This window comes from Toxorhynchites rutilus, chromosome 2 (assembly GCF_029784135.1).
Source record: "Toxorhynchites rutilus septentrionalis strain SRP chromosome 2, ASM2978413v1, whole genome shotgun sequence".
NCBI classification, from domain to species: Eukaryota; Metazoa; Arthropoda; class Insecta; order Diptera; family Culicidae; genus Toxorhynchites; species Toxorhynchites rutilus.
Window position 1 is genome coordinate 220,321,336 of NC_073745.1, and position 20,997 is coordinate 220,342,332.

Here is a 20,997-nt window from a genome sequence, read left to right on the forward strand (position 1 = left end):
TGACTTTAACGCAAAACACACCTTTTGGGGATCAAGGCTGATTACCACTCGTGGACGCGTATTATACAACGTTATCACTGACTCTGGCTATGACATTGCATCATGCGGTGAACCGACACACTGGCCAGAGGACCTCGCACGACTTCCGGACCTGCTAGATTTCGCTGTGACAAAAAATATTAATAGTAAACGAATTCGATCGAAGCTTCTTCTGGATTTATCATCTGATCACTCAGCAATACTCCTGGAATACTTCATAAAAAGGAAGTGAAGCAGACGTCATCTAATCTCACTAACTTTTCAACGAATTGGACAAAATATAAGACATATATCTCCTCTCACATTCTCGATTTACCTCTGGATAACGAACATCATATTGAGGAAGCAGTTAACCAGCTCAGTGTACTAATGAAGAACGCTGCGAAGATAGCTACCCCACCTATGAAGCCTCAGAAACACAAAAAAATTATTACTGCCTCCCACATAAAAGCAGCAGTTGCAGAAAAGCGACGACTAAGACGTATCTGGCAAAACAAACGATCGCCAGAATCTAAAAACCAATTCAATGTGGCACAACGTAAATTAAGAAAGCTATTACAAGACGAGAAAGATGAAAAATTCCATAATTACTTAACTGAATTATCGCCAAATCAAAATAATAATTACTCACTATGGAAAGCAACTAAGAATCTAAAACGACCTCAGTTACAGGTCCCGCCGTTTAGAATGCCCTCTGGTAATTGGGCCAGAAGTGACGATGAAAAAGCAGCCACTTTTGCAAACCATCTTCAAAAAGTTTTCACTCCGAATCAATCCGGACCTAATCAAGAAACGCTCGAATTTTCTGGTGCTATAAACCAAAACAAAATGAAAATCAAACATCGGATGGTGAGACATGTTATCAATAATCATATCAATGTGAAAAAGTCACCCGGTATCGACCACATCAACGGATATATCATCAAGGAACTACCTGACCTAGCAATTAAACATCTCACGAGAATTTTCAACGCAATGACCCATAAAGGATATTTCCCACAAGCATGGAAAATTTCGACCATCATTATGATTCCTAAGCCAGGGAAGACGCACAGAAAGTGGAATCTTATAGACCTATCAGCATCCTTCCAATCTTCTCAAAAGTGTTCGAAAAAATTATCCTGATAAAATCAGCGCCCGAGATTGAAAGATTAATCCCGAATCATCAATTCGGATTCCGAGCTAAACATGGTACTATTAAACAAGTGCACCGATTGATAGAAGAAATTCGTAAAGTATATGAAGGCCGCGGATACTGCTCAGCGCTTTTTCTTGATGTAGCTCAAGCTTTCGATAAAGTCTGGCACGAAGGACTGCTCTATAAAATTAAAAATATGCTACCACAAGTATATGAAATTATGCGTTCTTATCTACTGGGAAGAAAGTTTCATGTTCGGTATAACCAAACTCTATCACCAGAGCAAGAAATTTATGCTGGCGTTCCTCAGAGCAGTATTCTTGGACCAGTTCTCTATCTCATCTACACAGCTGATCTCCCGACCGCGCGTAACTTATTGACTACAACATTCGCAGATGACACAGCTATTCTCAGCAGTCACAAAAACAGAACGATTGCTTCACGGGATCTCCAGGAACACATAACGATCGTGGAAAAGTGGCTTCAAAAATGGAGAATTAAAGTAAATGAAACAAAATGTATCCACGTTACGTTCACGCTTAATAAGAACACATGCCCACAAATCAAGTTCAATGGATCTGCAGTACCTCAATCGAATGAAATTAAATATCTTGGTGTACATCTAGATCGTCGTCTAACCTGGAAGAAACACATAGAGGCGAAGAAAACGCAATTGAAGATGCGAGCAAAACAAATACATTGGCTAATCGGGAGGAAGTCCAAATTAAAACTAGAGTTCAAACTACTTCTATACAAATCCATGCTGAAACCTATTTGGCATTACGGCTGTCAACTATGGCAAACAGCTTCAGCAAGTAATATCGAAATCATCGAAAGAGTACAAAATAAACTGCTAAGACAAATTACTGGCGCCCCTTGATACATTCGCAATAGTGTCAAACATCGAGACTTAAGGATGGCGAAAAAATGAAAGAAGAACTTCATAAAACGAGGAGGAAATATGCGGAAACGGTGAAGAATCATCCCAATCCACTAGCAAGGCGACTCGGTCAACCTATGGTAACACGTCTGAAGAAAAAAACCTTAACGTTAGTGTTGTGCTCCAGCACACATGTGAAATTTTAACTGTAAGAATTGACAACAAACGTAATACTTTATTATGTTAGAACTAAATGTATAACCAATTATTGTTATTTCCACATTATGGAAGATTCAATAAATGTATGTATGAAAAAAAAATATATTATTCCTGATTTTTAAAAAATATAGTTGGCAACCCTGTTCATTGTCGTTCGACACCCGTCAGCAAACCGTGTTCGCTCCCACCAAAAAAAAGATCTGTTGAAATGGATTTCCGAGCGGGCACCAGCTTATATATGGATTTTATGGATGATTTCAATAGTCTGTTTTCAAAGCAATTTTGAAGCTATTCAAAAAAATTTTTTAGTCGATAATTAACAACCATATAACTTTTGGACATTTCGTCTTTCGAATGAAGTGATTATCATACCACTCCGTACAGTCAGCAAAGTTGTATTATCGTTCAAAACCTTGCACTCCAAGCGTCACGCTCTCGTTTTTGAAACTTTGAACTTAACCCCCGGTACAGAAATGAAGACGTAGTTCTACGTCAAAAAAAAAAGGTTGAGTAGCGCTGGGATAAATTTTGTCTAATTTTTCAAGTGTTGACACAGCGTCAGTGGATATTATTCGAGAAACAAACCTATTCATGTAGAAGAGTAGATATAATTTAATTTCGAAATACTTACCATCAAAACATTCGATTTCATTTGTTATTTAACCACTCACCTGTAAAGCAAGAAAAAAAAGTTTGGTTGTAATATTTGACAATGTAAAAAATTCCATGACTCTTGATAAACACATATCTATAATAAACCATTCGCCAGGACTTCAGGATTGCTCCGAAAATAAAACATCGCTGTTCATCCGATTACAGCTCTCGATAATCCACCGAACTGATCCCACGTATAACTTGCTTATAATTGGCGATATATGATGAGTTGATAATTACTCCGCCAATATATGCGAATGCACCAGCATTGAAAATTATAATTAGCCGTGATTGATAACAATTACCCTGTGTGTGTGTGTTCGTGTGTGTGTGTGTGTGTGTGTGCGAGAAAGAGAGAGAAAGAGAGTCAATATGTTTACTCCTGTTTGTGTTTGGAAACCGAATGGGTCCGCCGCGATCGTAAATCATCACCCCGCGGGAAGTCCGAAGGCAGGCCTTCGCGGTGACCGCCATTAAGGTATAATACTGTTCATATTGATAGCATCATTATAAGTGATTTCATTTGCATTTTAAATCACTGACATAACCACACGCAAACTGCGCACACGGCTACATACCGTCGAGGAGGCAATATTGGCGGCGGCATCGTCGCCAGGCGTTTTGTTTGTTCATAGGCCGAAAGGATGATTTCATCGCCGACGACGGTCCTGTTGCTGGCGTGCGTGCGAATATCGGCAGTGGCCACTTTGCCGCCACGTACCACGAACCGCAATGGAGACGCCGCCTAAAGTGGCGACACCCCCCCCCCCAATCCGCAAGGTCTACCGTGGTGTGCCACCCCTTTTTTTCGTGATCAACAGTTTGACAATTATCGGTACTAAAATACAAAACAGATTCTATGTAATGCTACGTGGTCGAATAGCTTTGCAAACATGACATAATTTAGAGTGACACATGCCAGCACGATCCACAGAACCAATTTCAAAATATCTTTCAGTTGTTGATTAACTGCGGTGCATAGCTACCTCAGAACTCACCTGAGTCAATGAGACTCATTGAAATTCATTGCACCTCGTCAGTCAAAGGCAATCCGCATCATGCATGCATCACCATTGCATAGGACATCGAGGCAATAAAACGCCACCCAGTTCCGACCAAAGCTCTACTCCAAAGTACACCGATTAACATGCCTCTCTAACGACACTCACTCGCCACGGCATCAAAGCCACGCACGAGGAGGGTCCTTTTCTGTACTGCCATCGTGCGTTGCGTGACAACCATGTTTCATGCCCCGGGACAATAAGCGACGATATAATTTTCACCAATCCAAAGCACGCATTTATTTAGTCAGACCTTAGGCTTGCGACGCTCACTAGCGCGTAGAAATGGTGACACGCGTAACGTTTGGCGAAGGGAGGGAGGGAGCTTGGACAGAGAACTGTAATTGTTTCGCGTGCTCACTTTTACGGAATCAATCTACGTTTGTCACTGTCCTCCAAAATGTTGGCCACGAGCGCAATTTTATATGATGGATTGGACGATAGCAATCGTTCAATTAGTGATGCGCTTTTGAAACATTGGCGGCGCCAGAATTGGCAGCGATTATCGTCAAATGCAGAAGACACGAAGGGACTACAGGTTACTTCCATAGCGATTAACCATATTACAGTCACAATGTATTCAAAATGTATAGGCTACCGTATTGCCGTCGTGGTCAATTCGGCAGTTTGGTTTATTTTTTGTGGATTCCATACGCAGTGGCATGCGTATTTTTTATAAATGAGTAAAGAATAGTTTGGTTGTGTCCTTGAAGGTCGCAAATTCAAAGCTTCTGAAAAGGCGACGCTCTCATGATAATGTATCCAGAAAAATATTGAGGCAAAAATTTGGCTCGTGAATGAGTAAAACGAAAATAGGAAATGATAGATGTATGCTTTTTACGATAACTTTTTCACGTTTACGTGAAAAAAAAAGCTAACCGCAAATACTGTGCATTTGGCATTTTTGGGTGAAATTCAAAACTATTTTTGATAGGCTTCGGATTATCCGATTTGGGTCATGGATATGTTTATAAAAAAATACAAATATCGCGATTAAAAATAGGACAGAGAGGTGAAAATTGGTTATATATGTTTATATGTATTCTTTTCAAGCCAAATTAATGAAAAAAAAACAAAATTATTTACAATTTTTTTACATAGGACACCCCTATTGGTATTAAATATACAGTAATCGGCATCCTATCGGTATCATGCATAGTTTACGACCTGTTATCATGCCTACCAAGTTTTTTGAGTATAATTTCATTAAAATCGGTCGAGCCGTTTCGGAGGAGTTCGACCACGAACATCGTGACACGAAATTTTTATATACACTCGACAAAAAAATTAGAGGAACGAAGTCGGAAATTTTAATTGATTATGTCATGCTATAACTTCGTAGAAAATCAACGTATATCGATGGGATGCGCATCATTTTGAAGCTACATCTTTCAGGTACTAGAATAGTTTATGTACATATTTTTATCTTGGTGTGTGTAGGTGTAGTGGGCAACAATATCGGGAAGAAATGAAAAATCGATTTTGCTTCGTTTTTCCAAGAGTATTCTGGACTAACAAATTTTTTTGCTAACCAACTCAACCACAAATCCATTTAGCCTTATCAACCAACTTTTATTTGGTTCAAAGAAGGTTCCTATAGGACCTTCCCACACCGAGATATTTCAGTTCGAATAAAAAAAATTACCCCTTCGTTTTTGATGATGAATAATTCAATAAACAACTATCGCACCGCAAATCGAAAGGCAGTTTTGAAAACCTTAATACATTCAACACAAGGATAATTTGTTACTTTGACGAAAAAAAAATATTTAAATTTTTTGCATCGATTTCAAAAAAGTGTATACTGGAATTCTTTATTTTTTTTAATTGCCCTCCTCTCACCCCCATCTCGAAGATACTCTTATTTTAGGATCCTAGAGTTGGGCTCCAGTTATTAAAAAAAACACAAACAAACATTTAGATATGAGGTGAGTGGACAAAAACATGAAGAACAAATGTATGGACCCCAGTGAAAAATAAAATTTCTTTTAAGTGATCCATAAAATAAGAGGAAAAAAACATTAAATAGAAGAAAAAAAAACAAATAAACATGGAACATTAGGTTCACAAATTTTCATTTCAATACATTTAAAGTATAGAAGTAAATAACAAAACAGAGATTTTTTCCATGCTTTGTATTGCTCACTTTCTTCTCGCTGCATAACTGTGACAACAATACACCGATGTTGTTTTTGGTCCAGTTAACACGTTGAGCCCAGCGTCGATCCGTAGAGGGCCGACATTGATCTTTTTGGTAGGAAAGCGTTGTCTGACTGGAACTGACAGTAAAAAAACCAAAAATTAAAAAAAATATATATGGTTTTTTTTTCTGATGTTTCACAAAATGTGATTACTTTCTAGTCGAATTTGTGACTATTTTCTATTGAAACAATAAGAATTGATGCGGGTTGAATGGAAAGCGCAGCAAGAATAAGTCGGGGCTTAACGTGTTAATATCTTACGAATTGTAGTACACTCTGTCCAACTTCTATAACCCCCTGACCACCCTGATTCTATTTCGTTGCAACAAAACCGTTAGAATTTCAACAAGATACATTCATACATTGTAGACTGCTTAGAATAAAGAATATTTAACGTCAATTCCGTTCAAAAGAATTGTTTGTTTATTTATTGTGCTTAAATATGATAATTTCAGCTGTCCAGTTCCTATAAGACCACTTCAAAATTTATAAGTATTATCAATGAAAAATTCAAAACGATAGGCTGATTTATATGTCAATAATTGGTAACCTTGCCATTTCGACTAATAACCTTGAAAATACGTGTTGGAATACTACAGGGAAACATCGATATAACGTATCCTCGTTATAACGTACCCTCGATATAACGTCACTCGATATAACGTACATTTTACCTCGATATAACGTACACATTTCCAAAGTGTAAAGGAAATTTTTTTTCAATTTTTTTTTCTGATAGAACAATGAATTGTGAACAACAAACAAGTTTTGTACCTTCAATCAATCCCGAAATACAGCTGGTTTTGTGATTCCGGATTCTAAATGAATCAAGTTTTAATCAACAGTACGAAGGGGAACATCATGAGAAAGGCTGGCTTCGTCTTCTGATTGAAGTTATTCATTAACTTTACTAAAACAGCAACACAATAATGTATTATAGATTACGTTTGTGAGTACTTCATTATGCTTCGATATAACGTACAATTCGATACAACGTACAATTTTGAAAGTTAAATGTACGTTATATCGAAGTTTACCTGTATTTACTAAATTTTGCTGAATGGATTTCTCGATATTTATAAATTTTACCGAAATTGCGACCTTGAGTTCTTCAATTGTGGTGTACCCTTTTCCCTCAGTGTAGATTCTGCGTACTGATTTTGGTTTGTCCAGTCGAAAATATGATCGTGGTTTGTCCACTTTATTGAATGCTCTAATTCAGCACACCTTTGTCAAATCAGGTATTCGAATGTTTCGAAACATATAAATAAAATTGTTTTTTTCCTGATTTACAGTAGTTTTATAGTATATTTTCACGGAATCATATGTTTTAAAGGATTATAATACACACCATCTATTAATGTCAATACGCCCCTCATTCGAGCTAACTTTTAATCGATCACCAGATGGTTATTTGGCTCGTATTCAGACCTTTTCTGGATTATAACACTTACAAATATTGTAAACATCATGCTTGCACACCATTTGTATCAGATTCACATAGCTAAACTATTAAATTAACGCATTTTGATGAGCTCAATTCTGATCATGAGTTGTCCAATTCAATAATGTTGTTTTGTCCACATGATTTCTATGGCAACCGCTTGGCGCGCTGCAATTTGTTTATTGTATCCATCGCGTATAGCAGAAATTAAGTTTCTATGTGTTGAGTGTGTTGAGGTGAACACTTTTAAAATGCCCAAGAAAATACAATATTCTGAATATTCTGTCAATATGATGACAGTAAACTCAAGCAATGATAAATTCAAATGTTTTCATTCAAAAATGGTGATTTCTAAAGCCGGACAAACCATGATCAATTTTTCGACAAACCATGATCAGAGGTGGTCAAACCATGATCATAATACCTCTCTGAGGAAAATCGTTTAAAAAAATAAAAATTTGAATAATTTCAACGCCTTATAGGTAGTATTGGAAACTAGAGACTTGGGGCTTTTCAACAAACCCAAACTCGCGTCGATTATATGTGATTTTCATGAAGAAAAATCGAATCGAGTATTTACTAGTTGCGTAAAAACATCCCAAATCGGACAAACCAATATCATTTACCCTACCCGTTAAAACCATCAGGACTATCCAAATTGAACTTGTTTTCGTCAGTGAAGATACCCTATACATTGAAGAACTCTCCGTTATAGTATATATCAAAATGCATTCTTTTGGAAACTTTTTTTTGTCACAACAACGGTTCATGTGAGCTTTGGCGAAACTCAGACGTCTCCCGATGTAAGATGAGGAGTTTTAACCTTTTAAGCCCTCTTTATGTGAGGATTTTTTACCAAAATTTGATGAATTGTCACCCGAGCAGTTAATTAGTTGAAATATTGCTTTATTTGCACATGCACATGGTAGTCACCAATACCTACACACTAGAATATAAATTGAAGCATTGTTTGTTCAAAATGACAAAAAGCAGCATGATTAAAAATATTATAAAAATATTATAGAATTATTATCGAAGTTGGACAGAGTGTACACATGGCTATTGTATTTATTTTATTTTCAAAAAAATATTCTTGTCATTTCATGGCAAAATTTTCTTTGACGAAGAATACGAATCAAAAAAAAGTTTCATTGAATTTATTGTTAACCACAATTCAGTGAAAACACATTTTGAAGTTCGAAACAGCATCACATAAAATATAACAATTATCAAGCACACCATTTTATATGTAAATATTAAAATTATTCATCATCTGAGGCTTTTCGCTCTGAACTGTTTGTTGGGCGTAATTCCATTAATTAGCCCCTGATTGCTTGTTTGCCTTCGCCGATTAAAAACAGCCTCCAACGTGCGGTCATTGCGATACATTCGCTGGGCTGCACACATCCATCGACCATAAAACCCGGAATGCAAATTCGCTCAAACATAACCTCCCTTCCCAGCTCGTTACAAACGAAGATAGATTTACTTTGGACATATGCGTGCAATCTGGGCGCCGAAAATTGCTCGCTCACATTTATCAACGACACGCGACGCCAATAATGTCGGCACGGAAGCTTTCCAACCTGAATATGCTCGCAATCGCAACAACCAAATGGTGTTCGTGTGATGGAAACAGTATTCATCGCTTTATCCACTACAAACGGGTTGATATGCTCGCCACAGTCAAACAACCACACAATCAATTGTTGCGCCGTGGTGCATATACGTGACGGAATAATATAATGATTAAAATGGCCCACACCGAAGTGGATGACTCTTCCGGCCGACCACCCCTTCTCTGAAAATTGTTTTGCTGAATGTCCACTTACCGAGGAGTGCGAGCTCAGGGCTGTTCGAGTACCGTAATAACTTTTATTAGTCAAAATTGCAATCAATTCGACGATTATCGAGGTTCGTTATTGACCATTGTCTATTGGGCGGGCGATGGGTTACAATTTTAATAACCGGCTGGCGTATGAGGGGACCACCGGTCGTTATATTCTCGTATAGCATCAGGAGAGATAGATTAGAGATACTGTCGATACTGCGACGGTGTCAGTTCTCGTTATTTCTCAATGGCAACAGCAGCCCGTAAACCGGTGATTCGATGTGTTTCCATAGATGGATCTCTGAAAGACTCTGGCTACACCGCTATGGTGAGTCATGACTGGACAGTTAGGGCAGTTTAATTAAACTGTCATAATGTGTCGGTGCAATGTTTGTCCTGCATGTGAATAAGTCCGAACCATCGTACACATTAGTGACGTTTGATTCGGTGATATCACCCGTTCAGATCAACGCAAGTTGATCTGCCCATAACTGTCACATACTGTCAGTTCTACTCACAAAAAGAGAGTTCCGATCCTTCAAGGCAAAGTTACTCTAAGAACGTCAGCGTTTTTCGAAAAGTAGAAGAGTCTGTACCTAGAGGCACGGACGGAAAGTTGTCGTAGGACATTGAAAAAAATTGCTTTTGAATTGCGTTTTAGTAACTGTTCAGAAATTCGACAATTTAACTCATTCAATCCTCCAAATGGTGGTTCTGGAAAAACCGTTTGTTATATGAACTGAACTGAATACCTTCTATTTTCAATAGTAAACTGTAAAAAAAATAAGATGGATATCACAACATTAACACGAAGAACTCTAAATTCTCTTGTTTTCTTATGACAATTTTCATAAGTGTACATGAAAATCCTTATTGACAAAACCTACAGAAATATTTATTTATTTATTTGTCCTCGTCTTCGATTTATAATCGTACAGACTGAAACTTAAATTATGTCTTTAATCCTAGCCTTAAAACTATTCTTGGACATTCCAAAATCGTGGACATGGCAATCCGCGTTGAATGCTCTCAGACATGAGTTAAATGGGCCGTTCTGTCCGTAACTGGTTCTGTGAAATGGCAGATTGATGACGGGATAACTACGAAGAGTTCGTGTTGGTACTTTTAAATTGATTTGTTGCAGCAACTCTGAACAATCAATATTACTCTCTATTATATCGAATATAAACGTTTGTTGGAGTTTGAGTCGACGAGCTGATAAGGTTTCCAAACCGATTAGCATGCAACGCGAGGCGTAGTCAGGCAAGTTTACAGGATCGCTCCATGGAAGTTGTCGTAAGGCATATCGAATGAATTGCTTCTGAACTCGTTCTAGCTTGGCAACTTGTACTGTCTGGTATGGCGACCATATTGGAACTGCATACTCAAGAATGCTGCGAACCAGTGTGCAAAACAGTGTTTTGAGTGTGTATACATCCGTGAACTGAACAGTCTGTCTCCGAATGAATCCAAGCACCGCGAATGCTTTGGCTGCAGTGGCTGAGACATGATCTTGGAATCGTAGTTTTGAATCCAATGTGCGCCCAGATCGCGTATAGAGTCGACCCGTTCCAACGTGTTGTTTCCAATTTTGTATGAATAATTGATTTTGTCAAGCCGCCGTGAGAATGAAATTATCTTGTATTTCGTTATGTTCATCGCCATACAATTTTCACGGCACCACAGCATGAGCTCATCGATGTCGCTTTGTAGAACAAGACAATCGAGGACAGATGAAATCGTTCTATATAATTTTAGGTCGTCGACAAACATTTTCTTCGGAGATTTCAGTCTACAGCATAGGTCATTCACGAAAAGAATGAAAACGAAAGGACCAAGCACGCTTCCCTGTGGCACACCAGACGTAATGGGAAAATTTTCGGAACAAACTGAGTTGATGCACACTGCAGCTTCACGGTTGGTGAGATATGAGTGTAGCCATCCAGTTATGTGTTCAGGAAATCCCATGTGTTTCAATTTCCCAATCAAGTACTCATGCGGAACAGTGTCGAATGCTTTGGAAAAGTCGACGTAAATGGAATCATCCTGGTTCCTGTTCTCGACTTCATCAAATAGAACGCGAGTGTGACACATTAGGTTTGTTGTCGTTGATCTGTGCTGTACAAATCCGTGTTGTTCCTCTGATATCAGCGAGTGCGCAGCTCTATACAGTATAGCATGAATCATGGTTTCAAAAACCTTGCCGAGTGAGCATAGAATCGATATTCCACGGTAATTTTCGACGCGGTGAGTACTGCCCGATTTGTGGATCGGAACAATTCGAGCTGCTTTCCAAATCTTCGGAAATGTCTTTTCAAAGAGCGACTTATTGAATAGACAAGCAACAGGAAAAGCCAATGAGGAGGCACAATGCTTGAGAAATAGCGGTTGCAGTCCATCAACTCCAGTTCCCTTGGACGCATCAATATTTTCGAGCGCTTTTTGGACTTCCTCGGGTGAAAATGTGATTGAGGGAATATTTATGTCGTACGTTGGAATATGCCGAAAGCATCCTGTATATATCTCAGGCATCGCTGTGCTAAAAACACCCTGAAAGAAGTTGGCGAAGAGATGGGCTGCTTCGCTATTTGAACTAGTAGTTGCTCCGTTAAATTCCATATTGGGCGGTATCCTTGTATTCGTTTTCAGTGACCTCACATACTTCCAGAAGGATGCCGGATTTTGCTTCAGATTCTGCTGAACTCTATGCATATATATTCTGTGGGTTTCAGCGAGAAGATCCGTGTATGCTATTTCAATGTTACGAAGAGTGATGCAGTCAGCCGTGGTTCTCGACTTGAAATAGCGTAATAATTTACGGTAAATACTTCAAATAATTTACCGTAGAAGGTTGATACAGCTGAATCTACCGAGTTATCTACCAAGATGGCTTGCCAGTCGAGAGAAGCAATAGCGTTATTTAATGTCTCGAAGTTACAGCGTCTGAAGTTCATAGTCGTCATATCGGTTAGTTGATCCGTTTTGTTTTGCAACTCACCGCTGCGAATGTCAAGCAAAATGATGAACGGCTTATGATGAGGATCAGCTGTTAGAAGAGGTTGAGAAGGTTCAATTATATCCATGTCATCTGGTGCATTGACGAAGGCTAAATCAAGTAACCGCTGATTAGACTTTATGAAGCGATTAATCTATGTTAGTCCACAAACGAGCAGTGATTCGATGAGTGTCAGCTCTTGTTCTGAAGATGCGTTGATAGGCGTGTATCCGTTCAAATCTTCATCAAACTGCCATCTTAGGCATGGGAGATTGTAGTCACCCAGCGCTATAACAAAATCAGTGTCATCGATATGACCAAAAATGGCGCGGATCGCTTCAGCATGGGCTAAGTACATGTCAGTGCTTGAATTTTGTCGTAAGTATATACAGCAGATATATAATGTGCGAGTTGGTAGCTTGACTCGAACCACAACTTGCTCAAGCTGACTGCATCCTGGCAATGAGATCGAGCTGCATTCGAGGTTTATTTTAGCGGCCACAAGTACTCCTCCGCCTCTCGAGAATTCGCTGGTAAGTTCGCTACGGTCACATCGAAATAATCTATAATCAGATGAAACCTCCGAATCACAGATGTCGGGTCGAAGCCACGTTTCAGTAAACACCAAAACATCGTAGTCACAACTGGAAAGCAGCAGTCTCAAATCATTTAGCTTGGTGCGTAAACCACGCACATTTTGATAATACACGGATATCAGGTTTTCTCCGGAATCGTTGCATGTCGGACTGAAACGGTGGAATTGATCAGACAAAGCATTTGTTCCTGTGAGCGAATACTCGCCTGATGTGTGATTCTGGAAGATCCCCGCCTCTACCACGACGTCAGGGCCAAGACGACTTTGTTGACTGGAACTTACGGCGGACAACGGTGGCGCGACTGACTCGGGAGAATTGGAGACTTCCTGCATACTTTCTATCGTGCGTCTTGGTGTTGCTACGGTGAGAGGAGTTGTGGTCGAGCAGTATCGATATGCGTTGGTCAATCGCACTGACATAGAAGCGCTGGAAGCGATTGGCATTACCGGTAGTGAGTTGTTCGAATTGAATGGGTACTTGCCTGTTGACACACCCTGGAAGTCCCCGTCTCCACACCCAAACACAGGTCCAGGACGACTGAAGAACGCTGGCAGGAGAGGCTCGACTGTGACGGGGGGATAAGGGGCTTCCGAATTACGTCCTGGGTCATAAGTGGTTGCCGAAATTTTAGGGACGCATTGTCTTCGAACTCTCGAAACATCAAGCCTTCAGGCCATGTTGTAGGGTCAAGTGCTTTACTTTTAAGCGATGGGTCAAGTCCGATTTTAAAAGACACGAACGAGAGCGTATTGATGTCTATGCCTTTAGGAACGAGTTTGACTACTGGTAGGTCGCAGTCAATTTCAAGATTTGCTTTCGTCATGGCGCGTACTCCTTCATCGGAGACGTCTGGGCAAATTCGAGAGAGATATAACCAATACTTTTTATTTTCGTCATTTTTGATGATCGGTACTGATACGATCGCGTCCTGGGAGGGTTTACTTCCGATTCGACAGGGTTCAGGCCGTACGGTAGATTCCACAACACGTGGACGTTTTGCACCTCTTCGTTGGTCAATAGTTGGCCATATAGGACTTTCAGCTGATGAAAATTGTGCAGTTAGCTTTGAATGAAGTTGCTTGATCTCGGTGCGCAGTTCGGAAATCGCAGTCGAAAGTGAATTAAGTGGAGACGCCTTATCGACTTGATTTGAGATCACACGAAAATGTGAATTTTCGAACAATTTCGCACAGTCGTCACACATCCAGAAAAGATTTTTACTGTTAGTCGAGAAATACGAATGCAGTGCACGCGATACTCCCGAACAGGTGATGATGTGGAAATATGCACCACAGTAACCGCGGCAAACAACCATTTCAATGCCATTTATGGGTTCAGAGCACTTTTTGCACTGTTTTGCCATTTTAATGCGCCTACACTTAGTGTACCGTGTGCTTGTTAGCTGGGTTTATGGCTGACTCAAATATGTATAGCTTGAGTTGTGTTGCTTTCCAGCAGATGTCGCTTCGAAAAGAAAAATCGGCGTGGACGGTAGTACTAGTGATCCCCGATTTTTGAAATTAATCGTTCATCAGCTAATCGAATAGTTTTCAGCAGTTCGTTATTCGATACGATTAATCGACCCAAATAATCGATTAATCGATTAATCGCAATACTGAGAGAAATAATCCGTCAGACTAATATTTCTCATTTGCTAGAAAGCCATATGGAATCAAAAATATGTTGATTCCACCTGAAAATCAATTATTATCCTTTACGCTCCCCTAAAGTCGTAAAGAATGCCCAATTCGCGTTGACGGCATTGAGCTTCGTTTATGAACTTAAGGGAGCGTCAAAGATAATGATTGATTTTCAGGATGATGTGCGATTCACATAGCACGTTACGGAGAAGAACGTCTACGTTCCGTCAACGTCTCCACCAATTCACACATGCAGTCAATGCTTCCACCAGCACCGTTACGTCAAATGCTAAACGAATGATTTATTTAATTTTATTCATGGTGTCGCCACCTACAACAATTTTAAATTGCAATGCCCTCTTTCAAATCAGCATGCCTAGAATCAGTTCTAAATTTTGAAAAATTCAATGAATGATTCTCATTGAATTTTTCAAAATTCAATTATTTAAATGCTTATACCCCGTAGTCCGACCCTTATGCAATAATAATAATAAATAGAATAATTCTTTCAACTAGTCGCGAATGATTTTCACTCCGAAATTTGGAACTAAGAGATATGTTGGCATAAAAAGTACAGTAAGTTACTTATAAAGCGATATGCTGAGGCACCATTCAGTGTCGCATTGGAGTCGGTTTTGACCAGTAATTGGACCTTTGCGACTGGTGGCGACTTTCAATGTGGGGCCATAATTTGGGCCCCGGACTCAATGTTTACAAAAATGTCCAACTAGAGGCAAAAATGTCTAATTAAACGTGTTGCATCACAGATCTGTTCAATTAGCTTAATGTCGATGTAGATGTAAATTACTTTACAATCAAATCAAAACAAAAGCCGAGACACAAAGCCCAGACAAAAACCAAACGAGCCGTCCGTCTCCGTCAATTATTCTTTTCTATAAACCCTGCCGGTCGTTTTCGTTGAACGTATGCTGACGGGTCGTTACGTTGCTGGTGTATGTGAATGTTTTCATGAGAATTGCATGGTAGAATCATTGACGTACCGTGACGTGACGGGACGTGAACGTGACGTGTATGTTGTATGTGAATCGCACTTAAAACTGCAACGGCCGTACGTTTTTTTCTCTCAGCGTTTGGATCGATTAATCGACGTAAATTATTCGTTCGCTTCGATTATTGGTTGTGCAGTATTCGTTCGATTAATAATCGATTTCTGTAGGAAGTATTCGATTAATCGAATAATCGAACGATTATCGGGGATCACTAGGTAGTACGCTTTTGTTGTTTAGATATATGCACAAAAACACTCAACTTCTAAAGAACACTCAGCGGCGCGATTAACCGGCACACAAACGAGTAGACGCAACAGAGGAGCTCCAATGTCCTACACGAACTTGTGAACAGCAATAAAACGATACGAAAACACAAAAAACAACGGGATAAAATACGACTCGAAAAAACAGTTTGTTTACAGAAAACCAGTGTTGCCAAAATATTTCATACATCGGAAGATGGGCACTTTTACAGGAAAAAACTTTTTCATGTTTTCTTCGAAAAAATTACAACTAATCCTAATTATGTTTAAAGTCAAGATAGCGATATAGTGTATTCGACAAAGGTTTAGATCTCATAAAAATGAGAACATTCGACGAAGACGACAACTTTCTATCTTTTATAGTTTCTAGAATATAAGGCATTTTTGTATGGAGACTCCTGAAAAAGTAATGTTAAAACATCTCGAGATCTCGTAACATTTTTGTGTGTAAATTCTCGCGTTTGACATGTTCTTTACAGGTTTCTAAATAGACCATAAGTTTGCAGAGCATGTAAATAGCGATAATTCATACATAAAAGTGTTACGAATTAAAGATTAACCTTGTGCGGTCGTTTGTCTGCTCTCAGCCACCACAGCAAGGAATCATACTAAATACTTTATTCAACTATATAGTAGTTTAGATTATTTCTAAACGAATTTTAATGTCTAGTGAACTCTCTCACGAATGTATACGGAGTTTCTATGAATAATAGGTAACGGTACACGATATAAACAGGGTTAATAGAATTTTTTCAAAGAAAAACATGAAATAGTTGTAGTAGCTTTTTCCTTGTAAAAGTGCACATCTTCCGATGTATGGATGACTTGTAGGAAATTGAAAGGGCTAGTTACATCTGTTTTTATTTCAGAATGAAAAAAAACATGTTTTCAAAAAAAACAAAAAATATTTTTATAATTTTTTTTAATGAAAACATGAATAATTTCCTACATTTCATTTGTTACCCAACATTCTGTAGATCTAATTGTTTTTAATTTAAGATATTTCGAAAAAAAAAAGAAAAAAAATTCTAAATATCCAAAATTATCTCACACTAAATCCATCAAACCTACAACATTTTAGTCAAAGTATAAAATGTACGAAATTATTTATGTTTTCATTAAAATATATCAAACAAATTTTTGAAAAAAAACTCATTGAAAAAAAATATTTTGAAAATTAAAATTAATTTTTTTCGAAAACAGGTTGTTTTGAAATTCTGAAAAAAATTGAGATTTTGAATTGAAATTTTTAAATTCTGATGTAACCCTTACAATTTCCAACAAGTCGTTCGTACATCAGAAGTTGGGCACTTTCATAGGAAAAAAGTTTACAACTAATCTTAATTGTATTAAAAGTCAAGATAGCGATATAATGTATTCGACAAAGTTTTAGATCTTATTAAAATATGATTTTTTATCTTGTGCGAACGACTTGTTGAAATTATAAGGGCCATTCATGTAATTTTTTAAGAATTTAAAAAATACGTTTTTGAGAAAAATGAATTTTAATTTTTACCCTTCCTATACGCTCGCATAGGTCTGACAGATCGAATAAATGACTGTTAAAACTAAAAGAAGTTCAAGAAAAAATATTTTCTGGAGTTTTTCAATCAATTATATTTTTTTTCTTTAAATAAATACCAACAACGCCTGAAAATACGTAATTTGCACATTTCATCCTTTGATAGGAATTTTGTAGGTATTATAGTTTTTGAGTTATATTTTTTTGTAGAAAATCAAGAAAATTTGTTTGGCCTCTTTCAGAAAGTAGTCTAATTCTTTTTATAATATTTCAAGTATGCAAAGTTGCTTAAGGAAGGGGGGCCCCGGTCTGGAAAATCAAAAAATTGAATTTTTGTTTTTTTGCACTTTTAGGAAGATTATGCTCTCAGAAATGTTGCCCTAAAAGGATTTTTCGATATTTGATTTCGTTGGAAAGTTACAGCCGAAAGTATGAAGTCACCTCAAAAGATATAGTATTGCTGTACGAATTTTAAAACGTATTTTTTTTCGAAACCATATTATTATTTAAACTGGTGGTATCGATTTCTCAGTATCTACTCGACCGATTTGGTTGAAATTTTTTATCAGCATGTAAAAATGAATTATCTAAAGCGTTACATAGCCGGTTTTTGATATCTATTTTTTTCAATTTTTAAAAATCTCTATTTTTCATGGAAAATATCTCATTTTTAGCAAAAATAGCCGCCGTTTTGGCAATTTTTCGAATTTTCAAAAACCCCTATGTAACGCTTTAAGTATGTCATAAAGTCCAAAGAATATTCATTGGAATTTGTTCTACGACACGTCGTTGCTTCAGAACCGATACCACCAGCAAGGTACCTATTTTCAGACAGCATCTACGCATCCAGCTGTCAACAGCGCGTACTTCACTTCATTCGTAACATCAGAAAAAAAAACACGAAAATTTCTTATTTTCCGACCTTCCAGACAGGGGTCCCCCCATTAAAAGACCCATGTGTTTACACCCACATCGTTTCACTGCTATCTGAGATGGTGCTGCCAACGGCCAGTCGAGTTGGCATGAAACTCGTCTATTGCTTTTAAATTTTGTTTTTATGTAATTAAAGAAACTCTTTGGGTTCGACTTTTTGGCGGACTCTGTTTTTAAGTTGTAATCTTCAGAGGCGTATTCAACCGTAGAGTTGAACTGGTTGCAAATGCTCAAATAATTTACGATCTGACGCTTATAGATTTGTATTTCTTATAAATCTGGTGTGCCTTCTGTTTTTTGTTTTTTTTTAATTTGTTTATGTTTTGATTAAACCAAACCGGATATTTTGTGTTTATGTTTTTATCTTTTTCGTCACTGCTACTTCAATATTTTCCACAATTCTAATATAATTAAACTTATACCTAATTTATTGGTAGTTTGCATTAGTGAAATCAGAGACTTCCTCAAATTCATAATCAAATTGTGTTTGGATATTATCTATAAATATAGAGTATTCGATAGCTGTGTGGAAAGTTTCATTTTTCCATAGTGGAGTTAATGATTCAGTCACAAATAAATCTTCGATCATATTTGTCAACAAAAAATTCAAGCAACATTTCTGTCGAGTATAGTCATTGTATATTTGATTCAATTCAAGACCAGTATATATGAGTTTATATAAGTGTATATGTGAATTTTTGATCCTGGCACAAAGGAAGATAAAAAAAGTTTCAGCAACATCGAAGAATTTTTCATAAAAATTAATCTGAGCATGTTCAGGGGGAAGTAAACAGGTGCAAATGTATGTATCTATCACGCAATAAGTGCATTGATCCACACTTGCTCAAACTAATCGATTTCTGTTGTTGGAATATGTTCTGAATTTATTAACAAATTAATTGCAATGAGGATGCTGCCTCCCGATTTTCCATGAGATGTGAAGATTACAGTCATCTAGCTTCCATCCCAACTTGTTGTTGTTGCTAGAATTATCGAGAAAGAAGAGTTCAGGGTTTTAGATTAGATTTTTTCCATTTTAAGTGAACTTTTCATGCGATTGAAATTCTGATAGTATACCAAAGTTTCAACTGCAATCTGTTGTTGAGGTGAGGAAGTTGTTTCAATAATTATATAATCTAATAATTTTTCACACTCTAAAAATTAGTTTTTTGGTGCATAACCTCATGGGATAGGTCACCAGTTTTTTTCGTACCGTTCGCTAACAGATTGGAACGAATTAGAAGCAAATGTATTGTTTGTTACTGTTGCTGTCACAGTACAAGCACCGAGTAAAATCTTAAAAACATGCCTACTTTATTTGATTAAGTTCTTTACTTGTTTTAATATGGGTTATAACCAAAAAAAAAATGCTGGATGAATTTCTCATTTAATGGTATATAGTATAATATATATCGCATTAATGATTTTGCGTAATATGCATTTAAAATCCCTTAATGTTTTGTTACATTTTTCGTAGAGTACTATATAGAAATCATAGACATATAGAAATCATAGTTCTACTTTATAATTTCAGAAGAACGCACAGCAGAACGAATTCAAATCCATATCCGTGAAACGCATGGGAAATGTTTCCCTTATTCTGTAAACCTTACCTTTTCCCCGTCACTATTCATCAAGAATGCAGTTCGCAAGCGAAAATAATCGTACAATCAAAATATATAAATCAGTGTAAGCGCTATAAAACTGTCAAACTGAACACACAAACTTAACACCACACAGCAGCAGTAACAGTTCAAACCATACTCTCCAGAAAACGATTATTTCATTCAGTGCGCATATTTCGCTGAAACTAAGAACGCACTCTCATTGGCTTCGGTTTTTCCACAGCGCATAAATCAACACAAAAAATAAACAATGCTCGTTTCCCGATTAGCAACTCGCCGAAAAAAAAACAAACCACACGCCGTGAGCGTCACGCTGTTCTCCGACAGAAGTCCTTAACAGGGAACAAAACTTTGAATATCGCACTTCGACAACGTCCGCAACCGCATTGACAGAGGTGAGAACTCGTACTCGCGCCACCTCACCAACACAGTCACTTGCTCTTGCGCAACCGGGAACCACCTGGACTGAGACTTTCCCCTCCGAACGGGCGTAAAAATCGTACGATTCCAGAATTCCGTTGCAATTGATCATCATCATCGTTTACGCGTTTTCGCAATGCAAGTTAATCGCTCGATTGCGTGAACGAATCCAATTTTTCCTCGTTACAACAATTTAGCTTAGATCGTTATATCGCATATTTGACAATTGACGCGTAATAAAACTTCATACAGGGGCAAGGGGACGAATGATTGTCTTGCGTTGCTTTCTTCAGAAATTCAAATGGCTTACGCCGAAAAAAAACAAATGGCTTCAGTATTCTTGGACATAAAGGGGGCCTTCGATTTTTTTTCAATAGAGGTTTTGTCGGACAAATTACACTCTCGGGGTCTGCCGCCTCTATTGAATAATATGTTATATAACTTGCTTTGTGAGAAACATTTGAACTTTTCTCACGGAGATTCGGCAGTAAGTCGGGTCTCTTACATGGGCCTCCCCCAGGGCTCA

General features: G+C 37.8%; 2 protein-coding genes across 2 annotated transcripts in view; both read right to left on the reverse strand.

Annotated features, from left to right (window-relative positions):
- Positions 1–20,417, reverse strand: part of LOC129765465 (neuronal calcium sensor 2) — a 279,595-nt gene extending 259,178 nt beyond the window's left edge. The window contains exon 1 of the mRNA XM_055765820.1: positions 20,040–20,417. Coding sequence (XP_055621795.1) covers positions 20,040–20,060 — 21 coding nt within the window. The 5' untranslated portion in view covers positions 20,061–20,417. The remainder of the gene's footprint in view (positions 1–20,039) is intronic.
- The window catches only part of LOC129765467 (neurocalcin homolog), a 433,786-nt gene that overhangs the window by 332,156 nt on the left and 80,633 nt on the right, over positions 1–20,997 (reverse strand). The window lies entirely within an intron of this gene.